Source organism: Sander vitreus, chromosome 8, assembly GCF_031162955.1.
Source record: "Sander vitreus isolate 19-12246 chromosome 8, sanVit1, whole genome shotgun sequence".
Classification (NCBI taxonomy): Eukaryota; Metazoa; Chordata; class Actinopteri; order Perciformes; family Percidae; genus Sander; species Sander vitreus.
In genome coordinates, this window is record NC_135862.1 from 11,184,725 (window position 1) to 11,200,577 (window position 15,853).

The 15,853-nt window shown below is 39.3% G+C and overlaps 1 protein-coding gene across 3 annotated transcripts in view; it reads right to left on the minus strand.

Moving 5' to 3' along the window:
- Positions 1–15,640, minus strand: part of LOC144522025 (serine/threonine-protein kinase WNK1-like) — a 29,088-nt gene extending 13,448 nt beyond the window's left edge. The window contains exons 1-7 of one of the 3 annotated variants that reach the window (XM_078256774.1): positions 15,426–15,640; positions 12,466–13,704; positions 4,139–4,311; positions 3,557–3,777; positions 1,790–1,947; positions 445–533; positions 143–362 (exon numbers count right to left, since the gene is read on the minus strand). In XM_078256774.1, coding sequence (XP_078112900.1) covers positions 143–362; positions 445–533; positions 1,790–1,947; positions 3,557–3,777; positions 4,139–4,311; positions 12,466–13,257 — 1,653 coding nt within the window. In that variant the 5' untranslated portion in view covers positions 13,258–13,704; positions 15,426–15,640. Of the gene's footprint in view, positions 1–142; positions 363–444; positions 534–1,789; positions 1,948–3,556; positions 3,778–4,138; positions 4,312–12,465; positions 13,705–14,974; positions 15,107–15,143; positions 15,362–15,425 lie in introns of those variants that run through there. The other 2 variants (XM_078256776.1, XM_078256775.1) reach the window with 2 other exon arrangements.
- Positions 15,641–15,853: the final 213 nt, after the last annotated feature.

Here is a 15,853-nt window from a genome sequence, read left to right on the forward strand (position 1 = left end):
AATGATCATTTCAAAAGTCTGCAATTAAAAACAACCTTTAAAACAATTTTTTTAATTTGTCATGCAGTCTTTAATTATGACAGTGTTATTGAAGTGTTGCATTTTTAAAAAGACTGATTAAACTATTAAAAGTTAAATTCACCATTTCCTGAGCCACATCCTCTGGAACGTCTTTGTTGAGGTCAAAAGAAAACTCAATAGCTTCATTGTCTTTGTATTTTCCCTTGAGTTTCTTCACATCCTCAATTCTCAGCCACAGCTTAATATACTCCATCTCTCCATCATCTTCTTCCGCCAACTCCACACGCACCCCTGTGTCCTCCTGGAAGAAGGCATGGTTCAGAAGGTCCTTGATCGAGTACCTAAATAGAGGGAGACAAGCAGTTAGCAAATATGTGAGCTTTACTACCCTAAACTGGTTAAATGTGCTCTTAAGTTCAAGACCTCTCATCCTTGTTCTGGCGAATGCATCCCTCGATGATCTCCTTCACTTCAGGAATGGCCACCTTGTCAAAGCTGCCCGGCTTCACCCCCTACAGGAAACACAGAATCCTGAATAAGAATGGTTCTTCTTCTCATCTGACCTTTTCTTATTACCTTGTTGTCTTTTTCAGCTCAGAGGCTCTACATTCGTACCACAAAGCAACATCTTACATCCAAGATGACAGGGAACTTTACGCTAACTTCCTCTTTCAAATTGTGTATTGGAATGAATCTCAAAAAAGCCACTGGAAGGGGTTGCCTCTAAAAAAAAACTAAAAAAACACTATGTTTAAGAATGTTCAAAGATGGCATGCTTTCTACCGGGTGGCATTTAAAAATTGAAGAATGTCAAGTGATAGGAAAAAGAGGGCATAAGTCAGTAGAGGACCGCTGACAGGAGATGATTAATTTAGTTAATGGCAATGGAAAACTGCATGGTGCTACATGAAAATGGAGGACTGGCTTAACAGCTGAGCTGAATGACAAAACAGGAAGAACAGCCCATATCCCCAAGGAACAATTCAGTAAAACCAGAAACCATGTGATACTAACTAAATGTAGGCTCAACCCCACAATAGCACTTCATTTCTCAATTGAGTCAACTGCTGCAGTCTAAGCTGTTTGTAGCCCATAAAGAGAGCTAAAAAACTCAATACCTAGCAAATAGAAAAGTCCTCTGTTAAGTCATGTGGCAAAACATCAGTATTTATACTTTTCAGTTAATGATACACTAAGAGTTTAGGTATAAATTCCAAGGCCCTCTCAATTCAGGTTTAACCTCTTTATCTATGAGACTCTTATAATTGCAAGAGTATGACTCACATCAGTGACTATGTATGAATATACTAAAATATGTGGGTGTTTTCTTCCTATGACAGCCTGTCAGTCGTCATCACAAGACTGAACCATTATCCGTCAGGAAAATAGCACGCCTCTTATCAATCATCCACACCTCAGGTCTGGGTGTTTAACCAACATATACCATAATTCAAACGGAAAGACAAAAGAAAAAAAACAGTATGAGGTGACGCAAAGAGGCTTGTTCAACAACATGTTTCTCTTGGAGGTTTTCCAAGTGTGTGGGTTCTTCAAACAGGGCAATAGGGAATAATCTAGAACATACAGGAATACACTGAATTTAAGAGGTGAAATATAATAGAAGATATAAATGTAATGTAAGCTTGATAAAGAGGTGACAGCAGAAATATAAAATCATTCCAGAATGGGACACTAGCCTTCTTAGCACATAGGAAGAGGTGAAGGCAGGGCAGAGGGGTGACATGGAGGGTTGATAAAAAAGACTTACGCTGGTAACTCTGCGGTAGATCTGTGCAGCGTTCTGGCACTCTGAGTAAGGATACTCTGAGGTGGCCATCTCCAGCATGCACATTCCAAAGGCATACACATCCACTGACTCGTCGTACTTCTCTTCATACATCTCAGGCGCCATGAACTCAGGGGTACCTTAAATCAAAACAACTATTCAGAACTCTCGAACTCCCTTACTGATTGAGTGGGCTTCTCACAACCCATTGACCCTCTGCTCCTCTAACCCGTGACGGGTTGAGGAAGAGGAGGATGAGAGGAGTGACCAGCCTGCTGACATCTCCTGGAGTAGAACCTGTGAGGTGAAAGTTGGAAGAGAGAGAGAAAAAAAAGAAAAGGGGGAGGAAAGCAAAAAAGAGACAGAAAACAAAAAAGGAGGGAGAAGCTGGGCTCAGTTAGACTGTAGAGAAGAAAGCACGTGTTTGTCTGTGTAAGACCCTAACATGTTATGAGGATATAAGAATGTGACTGAGGTAGCCAATGTGCAGAACACACTTAGGCAAAATGAATGTTATTTGCAATGTTCAAAAGAATAATAGTCAGGCCAGAATACAGTGTAATTTGTCTAAAGGGACGTCAATGATCTCTGCAAGAGAATAAGGACTAGCTATGGAAAAAACTTTTGTCAAGACCTTACCTTACAACCACATTGTCTTCCATAGTACACTCACCTTTCGAAGTCTGACTTACCATCTCACCTTGACCTGCAGGAGGAAACCGTTATGGGCAAGGCTGAGAGAAGCAGATCCCATAGCTAGTTACTGTGCTTAGTAGTGTGTCTTTGCACATTGGCCTCGTTCTAATAATTGATCATTTCACATTTAATCTCAGGTCTTACACAGAAAAACTGGTTATTTGAATGTAATTGCTTTTTATATTGATGTGTGTTACAGCACACTGTCACACTTACCAGGCCCATAAAAGTTCATACTTACTCAATGACCAGCAGTACCCTATTCATTCCAAACAGCAGAATGGGGCACAGCTGAGGCTAGAGCCTACATTTTAAAAACATACCCAAGAATGTGAAAGTAAAAATAATAACAAAATAAAAAACAATGGCAAAAGGCTGACAGAGAGAAAGTGGGGAGAGTTCCCTGGACACAGAGATGGATCAAAAAGATTCTGCAGCCCTGCAATATTTATAAAAGACAGTAAGAGACAAACTACAAAAAAAAAAAAAAAAACCTGTTGAGGCAAACCCATAGAAAGAGATGTTAAATATTATAGGTATAACTGGCAAACAGACCACATATTTCCAAACCACAGAACAAAGACCAGTCTAAGACAGAAGCAAAGGCCATACCTTTAGCCATGGCCAGGTTAGCCTGCAAGAAGGCATGACAACTATTAAAATAATCATATTAAATATTTAATAGTATGAGAAACGTTAGGCGCTACTTACATTCAGTAGATGCCTGGGAAAAAAAAAAACTCTCTTTTTTTGGAGAAACACAGAAATATTCTGTACAATGACCAACTTGATAGAGTCACTGTGCAAGTGTAAAGAGAGAAAGCCTTGTGGTTATCTGCCTAAGATTACCACAGTATTTGGCCTCCTTTTGAGCTGTGGTTTGAGAGACAGCTGAAACGCTGTGGTCTGTTTTTAAACCACATTGTCAGTAAAACAAGCCAAAGGAAAATACCCTCTTTAAATACCATCATTTCAATTCAAACATAAGCAACAAAAGGTACTGCCCCACAGCAGGACAGGGATCAGAAGGTAGAAATTACTTTGGAGTCGTACCTATAACACTCTTGGCAAATGATGCACGCTTGAGTGTGGCCAGTCCCAAGTCTCCAATCTTGACAGATCCTGTTGGGCCTGTGATGAAAATATTGTCGCACTTAAGGTCCCTGTGGATGATGGGGGGAGCCCGAGTATGAAGGAAGTGGAGCCCCTTGAGGATTTGTCTACACCAGCTCCGCAGCACTTTAATTTTCATCACCTTGAACCGCTTCAGATATCTACAAGAGAATAAATCATAATTTTTACACACACAGAACTAATAAAGCTAGCAAATGTAGCATTTGTAATTTAAATGTAGTTATTCAAATTTTCTGTACACTTTTTAATAAAAGCAACAAGAGCAAATGCACTTGAATTTTATTTTAATTGTACTAAGAAATGAACATTTTATAAAATGTTGACAAATTACATTAGCAGATTATACAACGTTCAACAACTCTTGTTTTCTAAGGATGAGACAAATGTTCAGAATATTTATAATCAATTGTCAAGATGATTGTTTTTATCAAAATGGCACAGCCTTAATGTATGAGGTATGTATGAGTTCTGCATTAATGTGTGTGTTAGTTCGAGACTCACGTTTTGAGTGTTCCAGAAGTCATGAGTTCAGTGACCAATACAATGCACTTCCTGCCTTTGGAGGGTCCTTCCCAGGAGTCGTAAAAGCGGACAATGTTGGGATGCTGTAGTCCCTTTAACATTCCTGCTTCCTCCTTAAAGCGCTGCCTCTCTGTCTTTGAAAGCTTACGATCCTGCAGGAGACAAAAAGAAAATACTTAAAGATTTCATACATCATAAAAGGCCAGCAGTATTAGATATACAGATTAATTTGGACTGATGAACATTTTTTTGGACTTGATCAACAATGCATTAATGACCAACACAGTAATGTGAACATATCTGCCATGATGAAGACTATCAATACAAACACCAAGTAAAGATTTATTTTATTTCTAACCCTAACCCATGAATGTGCCCATGATCCATAAGATTTTTTTTTTTAAATCTATCGTCAACTTGATATTCAAGGTTTGAACAGTGGATAAACCTAAATAGGAATTAAACTGAATAAAATGCCTTTGAAAGTTTAACAGTAAGGTGGTGCAATTTACATTTCCGTCTACACACACAAAATTGCACATATACTCTGGCAAGTACAAATAAATCCAGTTGGGGGCAGAGGGATGTGGCCCTTTTTTCTCTGGCAAACTACTCTGAACCAAATTAAATGTGTCTAGCTTTGTCCTAGATACCAAGAAAACCAAAATGGCCAAAGCATGACTCGCATGGCCTCACTCAGATGAGGACATAGTGGACTATAATCTCAAACAAATAAATCAGGCTTGTTACACCAAATCAAATCTGTCCTCTTTGCAAACCTTTTTACTATACAATACAAGCTTAAATCCTCTCAACAGACACACATTACTCTAGCAGGTTTAAGTAGGTTTGTGGGAAAAATAAATAATCAATCACCATAACCAGAAGACAATTTCAATTGACCCTTCGCTAAGCCCCACCCTCCTTAGTTACTGTTGCTACGCCTGACAAGCTTTCGTGCCTGGCACGTCTATTACAGTACGTATGCACCGGTGTCAAGACATTCCCAAGGAGACAATTAGTAATTGGCAAACAGGTGAAATATCTGAGAGAGCAAGACAATAAGGGACTGCAGTATGCATTCGAGGGATAGATCCACGACATAATATGCAACTGATTAGAGAATAATTTCATCAAAATTGAAGCTAAAGCCTATAGGTCCCAGCACAAGCAGCAGCCGCCTCATACGCTGACCATTCAAATGGTAAACACACAAAATGAGGAACAGCTATATTCATGCACAGCAGGGTAAGTGAAATTTGAAAATAATCTAATAATTATAAATCAAACTTATCCATAAATCTTGTGGAATAAACACACGACATTAGCCTGACCACTTTGCAATGATAGCATTCTCCTGCTTATATTTTTAGCAATTAATAAAATATAAAATATATATTAAAAGTATGTCAGTGAGCCTCCGTCTTTAAAATCATCTTATTTTACGTTCAAATATATGCATTATGAACAAAGAACTGTCATTATTTCCAAGCAATGCTGTGCTGAGTTAGCTAGCTCGCTAACATTAGCGTGTTCTTGCCTTGGAGCAAACGTAGTTTTTGTTAATCCTGTCGACATTTAGTTGTGAATGGGGCTCCCACACTGCTTGATCCACGCCCGGCATTTCTCCCCTTGGGTTTTAGGTTTCGGGAAGGGAAAATTCCACTACCCCATCCAAACTTTTAGGATACTGGGTATCAGATTCGCAAAATCCATACGCACAACGCATGGGCATGTTTCCCTTGCTCGAAAGCTTGACAGAACTCCCGTGCCTAGTTACGGTTGCTAAGCCACGATTGGCCTGTGGTGGTTTTCGGGCGTGGCTTAGCGAAGGGTCAATTCAATATACATTATATCACGTTCAGTGTTAACATGTGGAAAACCACCGGTTTTGGTGTTTCAGTAAATGTTTATCACAACATTATAATGTATGTAAATTGATTATTTATTTGGAGAGTAATTCTGGATTGGTTTTTGTTAATTTAGACAAAACTGTGTATCATTATTTACAACAGAATGATAGACTATAATTAATATTATCATTGACATATTGCCCAGCCCCTTGGATATCAACTGTATCTGCTATGAGTCTAATTTTGTGTTCGGCATTGCCTGTATTCTAAACAAAGCTACAGATGAGTCAACAAATGTCTGGCAGCTGATGGGTTTGTCAATGAATCATAGCAAATTGTATGCAAAGCTGATAGCGTTGTTTGCCCAATGGGATTTAAAGGTTTTTATTTGTATTAAGGACTGGCAATAAAGCATTTTGTAGGGTCTGAGTAATAACGAACATTTTTGGAATTTGTAGAACCGCCCTTCTCAAGTTCCATTAGTAATTCCTGGTATGACCTACATTTACAGCATGCATGACTATAGATTAGCAAGCCCATGCAAGTTAGACAAGCCCAGTGAAACCCTGCAAGCAAAGACCTCCCTTAAAAGCCTGAGGGACCCCTGGCCATGGGCCAGGCAATTCAGCCCATTTGTGATTGGGGAGTAAGGATTTGACTTTGTGTTAGCAAGAGATAGAAAACCTTCCAGTGACTGACATCAAGAAAAAAACATTTGTGGGGGGGTATTTTGAAGGTTTAAGGTTGAATGTTTTCAATGTCTAGGGGCAACATAGGGCAGACAAAATGAGAAGAGAGAAACATATGTTAACAATTAGAGAGCAATGTCAGGAAACCGAATGTGAGGAAAAATGGGCGAGTAATGGAGGCTCTACTGTGCACTTGAATCAACTGACCTACTTTCCAGTTCCAGTATCTAGTTTCTATGTAGTATTCAGTATTTATCTATTGGGGCAGTGGTTCGCCTCTCTTTCTGCGTCATGCAAAAAGATCCATGGCAGCATAAACCTAAAAGTTCCTAGCTTAGGGTCTACGGCACACCAACCCCCACAAATACCTAAACTACTGTATTTGTGATAGCATTTCCACTGTAGGCACATTGCCACATTGGTAACTCATCTAAAAACAAAAATACAAGTCCAAACTAGTTGAAAAACAGCCTTCCCTGTAAGACACTCACACAAGAAACCCTACCCTTTTAACTTTTTGTCATGATTACTCAGCGTTAAGGACAAACCAATAACATAAAACTCTTACCATTTTAAGTATGCACCCAGTGACTGTAAAAATCCTGCAGGAATTTACGATCTTACAATCAGACAAACATCACACTCCCTTTGACTGACACTTGAAAGTGTTCTTTGGCCTGTGCCATGTCCTGCTGTTAATAACACTTGGAACAGTGCATGGTAGTCACCGGTAAGGTGTTTACATGTCGTTTGAGAAATCGGGGTATTGCCTTAACCCGAATATAATCGTTTTTTTAAACTGCATGTAAACGCACTGACTGTGAATCACATCTAATGCCAGTTAACGACAGTATTACCAAAGCTGAACAAAAAATACTGCTTCTAGGCAAAGGCCATCATAAATTACCCAACAATCCTAAAAATAGACTGGTTATAGGTCTGTGATTATGCCAAGGGATGGCTCTGTCAGGTCCCTGCCCTGAGGCCTGCTCTGAGGTTGACAGAGGGCTCGATGAAGCCCTCTGGGTAAAATTTGTTGAGATCTGGGAATTGGCGGATGGGCCTGAAAGCCAAGAAGTCATGTTAAACAGTTCCACCCTTAATGTTACTTTGCATTAAGTGCAGCATGCCACTGCTGAAAGAGGTTTTTGGTGTTCTTATGACACTGTGACACATGCCTATTAGGTCAAAGATCACCATGACTGTCCGTTAAACTGTCAGCAGAAGACAACATGATACATCCATTTCATAGTATGCCAGCATGACTATTCATCTAACTTTAATGTGGTAGAAAACTAGGTATCCGGTTCAAATACAATAAAAAAAATAAAATTAAAAAATTAAATAAGGGTCCAAAAATCCACAAAGAGAACCACCATAATAATAAACGGTGAAGGCACATTGCTTAAAATCTGCATTGTTAGATGACAGCCACTAAATGTTCATCTTTTGTTCTGTGTGATTTTGTTGATTTGTGTGAATCAGAGGCTTCAATAAATACATGATTTCCTTTTTCAAGCAAGAAGCTTCCAACTGTCTATCTGAAAAAAGTCTACACACACACACACAGTATATGTAGACATACATATAGTGCATTACACCACTATAGTCTATATAATTTTGCGCCACTTCTTATGGTTAATAAAAAACATCTAAGCTTATTGGCTGATGAAGCCCTAAAGCCGGGCTTAGACTACGAGAGTTTGATAAGGTTTTATAATGTATTGCAGCGCTGATTATTTTTCCCAACATAAGAAAACACTTGCTTGACAGTAAGAGGTTAGCTACTGCTCAATTATTTACTGGTTTCATTGAGAAATGCTGGAAATGAAATTAGTAATTTCACTTTACAAAATGTGATGTTTCTTGCTAAATTTGTTGTAACAGAAATAAGCAATACATATTTAAAATGTTATGGTAAACATAAAGACTACCAATCATGAAGACGAGTCACTATGTTTAACTATTTCTGTAAAGCGTGTCACTCCCAGCGGATGCCATCAGCCAGCTGGACATATCTTCTAAAGGATGCCTGGGGCTTTCAATGTTTGGCTTCAGCCAGTACTGGAGAGGAAGGACATGGGGAGGCAGTGAGTGAAAGATGAAATATTAGAAGATGGATGAGTGAGCAAGAAAGGGAAGGCTCCTAACTGCATTCCTTTTCTTTCCCTCGACTTCCTCTCTGTGGTGACCTACTTATTGTTCAGACATGCCTGCAACGTGAGATCCGAAACAAATGTGTGGATTCATGAGTGGGTAAAAATGGTGGGACGCCTAGAAATTCTTAGACGATTATGGACAGATGGCCTTCCAGACTGAATAAGCCAGGGCCATTTTATTTAAACTTTACACACTAAAGTGTCTAGCCTTGATTGAGGCACAGCTTGAGGAAAGCTAAAGCGAATTGGTTGGTCCATCAGTCAAGAGTGAAATATCTCTGAAGAACTTGTCATGACATTTGGTACCAAATTTCCACTTGTGTAACACTTCAGGGTATGACAGCACACCTCTAAAAACAACCCTCAGGTTGAACTTTAAGATTAAAGAGTAATTTCAGTTTAAAATAAAAAAGTCATCAAATATGCAGGTCGCACATGCGCAAATAGTTAAAAACATACAATTAGCAAGGCTGATTACTTCCTGCATCACTGATTCTGACATCAACAGGAAACAAAACGTTAATTAACTGGATGAGCCCTTACTCCTTTCTCAAAACAGTGCAATCATAACATTTGTTCTGAAAGAATTTGCTTTTTAGGAGGATAATTGCATTTTGCATGCAATCAAAGTAGAAAAGGGTCAATATACTTCTACTCCTGTCAAAAGCACCTAAGAGGAAATGCCTGTAATTATATGAATGTTTATAAAGGCACTGAACAATTCAAACTAAACTGAAGGAGCATACAGAAAATAATGTATTTTAACATTATATTCCACTAAAAATGCCCTTGAGGTGTATGGGGAACGTAACACTAACACTTAAGTGATCATGGGACAGCTTTAACAACCATGTGAGGGGGGATTTCAGCTTCTCATGTGTAGCTGAACCATTTCTAGCACTGCAACTCTTGCGTTGACAGAGGAATGAAGGGGAATGAGAGTATCAGGTTGCATGTTCATATTTCAGAACTGACCACCTGCATAAAAGCAAAGCCGTTTTCTCATTCAACTGTAAAATATTTCTATAAAAATCACCTCTTTGCACTGAAACAGTCTCCCAATAGTGTTAACCGGCAAAGACCTGGCTAGATTCTACACCAAGTTTAGGCGATTCTCAAAAGAGAGACAGTTAGCCTACAACTTGTCAATATGGGTGAATCGTTTCCTACAAACCACACAAACAAGACGGGTATATTTTGGTTTCACCGGAAGTCACAGGAGACCACAGAAACCTTTTTTTTGTCCTATAACATACAGATAAGACCCCCAATGTTTCACCAATTAATTACTCAATCAACAGAAATCCATTTTTCTCTTTAGTAACCTGGCTCTCGTAATGTGTTCATTTATCATTAGTTGTCGCCCTAATTCTAAATCAATAGCATCAAGGTGCAGCGTTAATCTCATATCTACCTTACATATCACAATATAGCATCTTGCCATAGATGAAGTCAAACGTATAATAAAGTAAAGAAACTATGTGCAATGTAAAATATCACATAGCTTTCTATGCCTCTACAATATTTCGCAAAGAAGATGATATTGTAGAATAAAGTTTAGACAAAATAAGTTCAAGTATACCGACATAGTATAATCTTAACAAATAGAGATAGGAAGGCATAGTTATATTTGAGTTTTAATGGGATTAAAAAAACAGAAATTTGGGAAAATGTAAGAAAGTTAAGAAGGCGGAGGTTGGACTGATAGTTTAGAAGCAGGCCTTGGCAGGCCAGCCTTCTGCTATTCACACAGGAGATTCCTCTGTTAGGAATGTGACCCATTTTACATTGACACAAGCATTCAGAGAAGGAAAGCACAGAGCATGTGCATGATTCGGTCTGTGTGAGGGGGGAGGGGCATGTGTCTGCAATCTTCACATTGTTCTGAAACCAGTGTGCATGTGTATTTATGGTTGTATATGCTGCCGTGTGAGGCCTATCCCTCTCATGACAGGGTGAAAGCGTGACAATAAAAGCAAATGTTCATGTGGTGAATGAGGTCAAACTTTGCTTTGGGCCATGTTGCTGCTTTAACTGGACACACGGCAGAACTACAATTTTTTCACAAGCATTTTTAAGAAAATCACTAACTAGTGGTCAGAAGCTAATTGAAAGTAAAATGGATTATTTAATACAGGAAAACTGTATTAGATAATAACATGTTGAATAATTAACTTAAGTATATAAAGGCTTAAAAAAAAAACCTGGTCGTGTTTTTATGAAGTGCAAGTCAATTATTACTACTGTGGCCGCATTTGGCCCTGGAAATTGCAAGAATTAAATAATTACCAATGGCATTTTACCGTAATGGAGTTTTACTTTGATGGCAGTTTAGATATGCTACATCTTCAAAAGGTGTTATACTAACCTAAATAATAGATCTCACCTTTTGCTGACGAGAATTTGCTCAGTTATAACTTTTAATGTATTGTTATAATTCTGCACATCTGGAGGACGGTCCTCAGAATTTATTTTTAAATGGTATATAATGACCTCTGCCAGTGTAAAAACTAATAAGGAAAATCATTATCATAATATCAATTCTGCAAACTACGTGTGCAATGAAACAAAGTCTAACCCTGAATTAGGGCTGGGCGAAATTTAAATATCACTATATTTTTGAGCAAATACCTCGATATCGACACCGCAACGATATTGTAGTGTTGACTATTGGTGCTTTCACAAAATATTTACACAATGAGATTTTTGATAAATAATCATCAGTAATGTGGATATTATGACTAAGTGGGTAAGAGAAAATGGAACAGTTACAACAGTCTGGTAAGTTCAGAAAATGACATCACTTTACTGTAATGCAGCCTTTAAAACCAGGAAAAGACAACACTTATGCCATATTACGATATCCAAAATCTAAGACGATATCTTGTCTCATATCACGATATCGATATAATATCAATATATTGCCCAGCTCTACCCTGAATATAGTCAAAGGCAATGTCCTGTGTCTGAAGTGTTGCGTATCCACTAGTCATCGTGCTAAAAACATTTATTGTACAAGCCTTGCTAAGTTCTGGTAATTTGCCAATGTCTTGTGGTGAAGTAGACACTTTTCCTTAAGACATTCAGTCTTAAAAATATATTTTGCCGATTTAATTCCAGCTCTGTGTCATAGCAGTATGGGAAGTCATCGGGTGGATCTTGGCAGACGTCCACTGCTCCGGTCTTTGGGGAGTGACTAGCGCCATGGAGGGAAGCCAAACACAGTTCATCAAGACACCGCGCCAACACAAAGATGACACAGAGCTGATTTAAAATTGGCAAAGTATCTCTTTAAGTGCGGTTATGCCAACCTGTATGGACTGCTGCGCACAAAAAAAAAAAAAAAAAAGTCAAACGCTGACAAATGCAATGCAAGACGATCAAGAGGGAAATGCTAGCCATGTTTCTCTGCTTTAACTCTACTCCACCATGCTTAGGCTCAATAAAAGCAAACAGCCTGAACAAAAGGAGAAGATGACACCTGCAGTAGGAATGAAACCATAAAAGTGACTCAATTAAAAGAACATTTATGACTGACAGCGAGTGATAGCAATAGCAACGATGGAAGGTAAGTAATAAGAATAATGGTTATACAAATTTCATACCTGCAGCTCACACCAAGCTACCTCCACTGTGGTCTCCGTGTCCAAGCCCTTGTACACAGTCTTGAAGGAGCCACGTCCAATTTCTATATCAAACTTTAGGAAACGCCCATCTGGTGATGTTCCCACTGCTTTGGTCTCTGCCTCTTCGATGTCGTCCTGCACTTTTTTCTCAGCTTCTCTCTGCTCTGCCTCTGCTCGTGCCTTGGCAGAGTCCTTATCTTCTTCCTCCTCCTCCTCTTCTTCTTCTTCTTCATGATGATGAACTTTCACCTCAGAGGTGCTTTCAGGTTCTGTTTGAATTGGCAATTCTGTTCCTAAGCCTGGTGCGGAGCGGGCTACTAACACCACCTCTCCATCACAGGTATCTTGTAAAATGGCAGGCTCCTTTTCTGAAGGCACTACATCCACCTTGGCTATTCCTTTTCCTTCTACTCCTCCTCCACTATCAGTAGACTCCGCATTTTGAGCTAAAATTGGTTCAGCCCGCTGCAGATGACCAGTAGCCAGTTGCTGCTCGGGGGCGGCTTCTCGTAGGTGAACCCGTTGAGGTGCGGGGATGGGGATCTTGCTGGGTAAAGGGAGGGCCAATGCAGTAGCATTGGAATCACTAATGACACTGCGGCGCAAGAAACGGTGTTCAGGGTTACATCGATCCCGCTCCATGGTGTGATGCCGGCGTCTCACCTCTGTTGGCCGGCACTCACTCACCATCGAATCTGAACTGGGTCCATTTCCACTCTTTTGAGGGGGAGCCAGGAACTTCACCATTTTGTTGTCTGGCTTTTCCGACATCCCACCACCCACACTAAGAGTAAGGGTGTACAATAACTAATTAAAATAAGTATGCTTCCATGTCCGTCATATAGGCTTATGTAAGCAGTATCGATCTGTGTTTGAAAAGAAAAAAAGTAACAACTTCTACCTTCAGCTCTCTTTTTTACTGCTCAAAGACAGTCTTTATATATATATAGTGCAGCGATTGGAGGTGTAGAATGGGAGGTGTTCTCTTGTAAATGGTAAAAGATTGAACACCACAGCAGAACACAGAGTGCTGATGTTGATACACAAGTCTCTTTAAGTCCACACCATCCATCCTGCAAGACACAGGGTGCAGCTTCTATCAAGCATAAGGAATCACTGATGAGAAAAAAAATGCCCACAGCCCACAACAGTCAAACGTCCTACTGTAGGCAAAGGCAGGAAGGCCAGACACTTGGAATATGCTCCAGTCAAGGTTCACTGCAAGAGAGAGAAAAAAAAAAAGAAAAGCTGCCTGAGATGTTTCAAAAAGAAACCAACATTGTCAAATGTCAACAAGATCTGTAAGAGACAAGCCTAAGTGTTCCCAAGTAGAATTTACAGTATGCATACATTTTGATAGCACTGCTTTCATAATTTTGTGATTCACTTTTGATGTGAAGTAGAAAGTCTTTAAGGTAACCCCCTTTGATAAAATGTGCTGTCTTGCCAAAATATATATGAAATAAGGCACATGCATGCATTTACAGAGGCTTATTTGAAGGTCATATTTTCAAAATGTAACTGTATTTCAAAGCTGTGCCCAATTGGTATAACATGCAACTAATTTGTTTAGTAAGCATTAAGTGTTTATATTTAAGTATATAATACATAAGTATTTATAAGCATGTAATGTGACACAAATCCCAAATGCATTCCACAGCCCTTCAGAATGACACACTAAAGTCTCATTATTCTCAAGTTCGTTTGAGATCATAAGTAACTAATTGAACACAGGAAATCACAAACACCTATCTATACTCATGTTAGTGATATTGTCTGAATAACTAGTAATAAGTCAATTGTTAAAACCGCTTCTGTCCAAAGTTAAAGCCACACAAAGATATAACCCTGCCAAGAAATATCGATAACTGTAGATGCAAAGACTGGTGCAACGCGCATGACTATTTTTGCAATGTATTTATATAGCAAGTCTTAAATACCCAGGCTTGCAATGACAATCGTATTGCTTTTTAGTCATCTAACGTTATAAAGTGCTATGGTTGCAGCCATTACCAGCGTAGGCTACCACAATGTCAAAACAAAATCCGGTCATGTTAGCAGCAATAACATCCCGATACATTTGAAAAACAACGATGCGACCTAATTCAATTAGTAGCTATATTAATTAACGTAAGCCTTGCCTTACGTTAATTAATCTCTACCGCCTTATAAGTGACACCACTGCCATTTGAAATGGCAACATCGACCATACAAAGCAAGGAGGAGCAACGGCTCTTTGTTAGCTTGCTAACAAGCATAGCTAGCACAGAGCTAGTTAGCTGGCAAAAGCTAATCTTTAACCAGTAAAACGTTAACCGACGATGAATGATTTCCACGTCACGTCGTCTTAAAATATAGTCCGCCTCGTAGTTAGCAATTCAGTTTAACGTTTAAGGTAACTTCACATAGCTAGCTATTGTTGCCATGTTAAGGTATCTGTAAGCGTTAGCAATTAACACTAGCGTGTACTCCATATGGACAACTTTACCGTATCCAGGGCCAGTCCCCATCCCGGAGTGATTAACATTACAAGCCGTGCTATAATACACCGGATACGTATGACGCCGGTTGGAAATCGACCAGCCTTTTCCACTGCTACCTAGCTAGCTAACGTCAGCTAGCCTGGCCTTTCTGATGGCCTAAAAAGCTAGACCCACCTCCTGGCTGTGCCAATTTAAAGCAATGGCATCTGACGCGTTAATAACGCTAACAGTTCGTTTGTTGTTATTACGCACTTTAAAAATGAGATTCTCACTAGCTAGCTGGTTCACAGCGACTTTTCGTAGCCGAGTGGTAAACACATTTAAATGACGCTTGTTTCGGTTTAATAACGTTGTGCTAGCTGCTGTTCGTTGAGTTGGCGATTCTGGCTTCATGTCTGGCTTTGCTAGCTAACAGTTAGCAACATTTAAGCGGTGCCGGGTGGCAGATAGACCTACCTCTATATCGTAACGTTATCCACAATACAGCTGACAAGCATCGGCGTTTAAATTGTCCTTACAGCGTTAATCCGTCTTCGCATTTATAAAGGGGAATACGTGTACACTATCCTTAAGTGTCAGGCAGACACGTCATCTAATTAATGAACATCAAAGTTGCGATTTGTGGGCTCAAACAAGCGGCGCTGTGGCTACAGACGAAGAAAACGGGTTTTTCCGGAAAGCGCCTGCGCCAATGAAGAATGATCTCATAACCATAACACACATACATAAATCACTTTGAAGCGCCATTGTTGTATCGATTTTGTATCTGATTTCCTTATGACAATTGAGTATACGTAAATCAAAAGCCATGTGAATTCAAACCATTTATAGGTCACATATCACTAATTACAAATGATATGATAAGCATATTCTAAATTAATTAA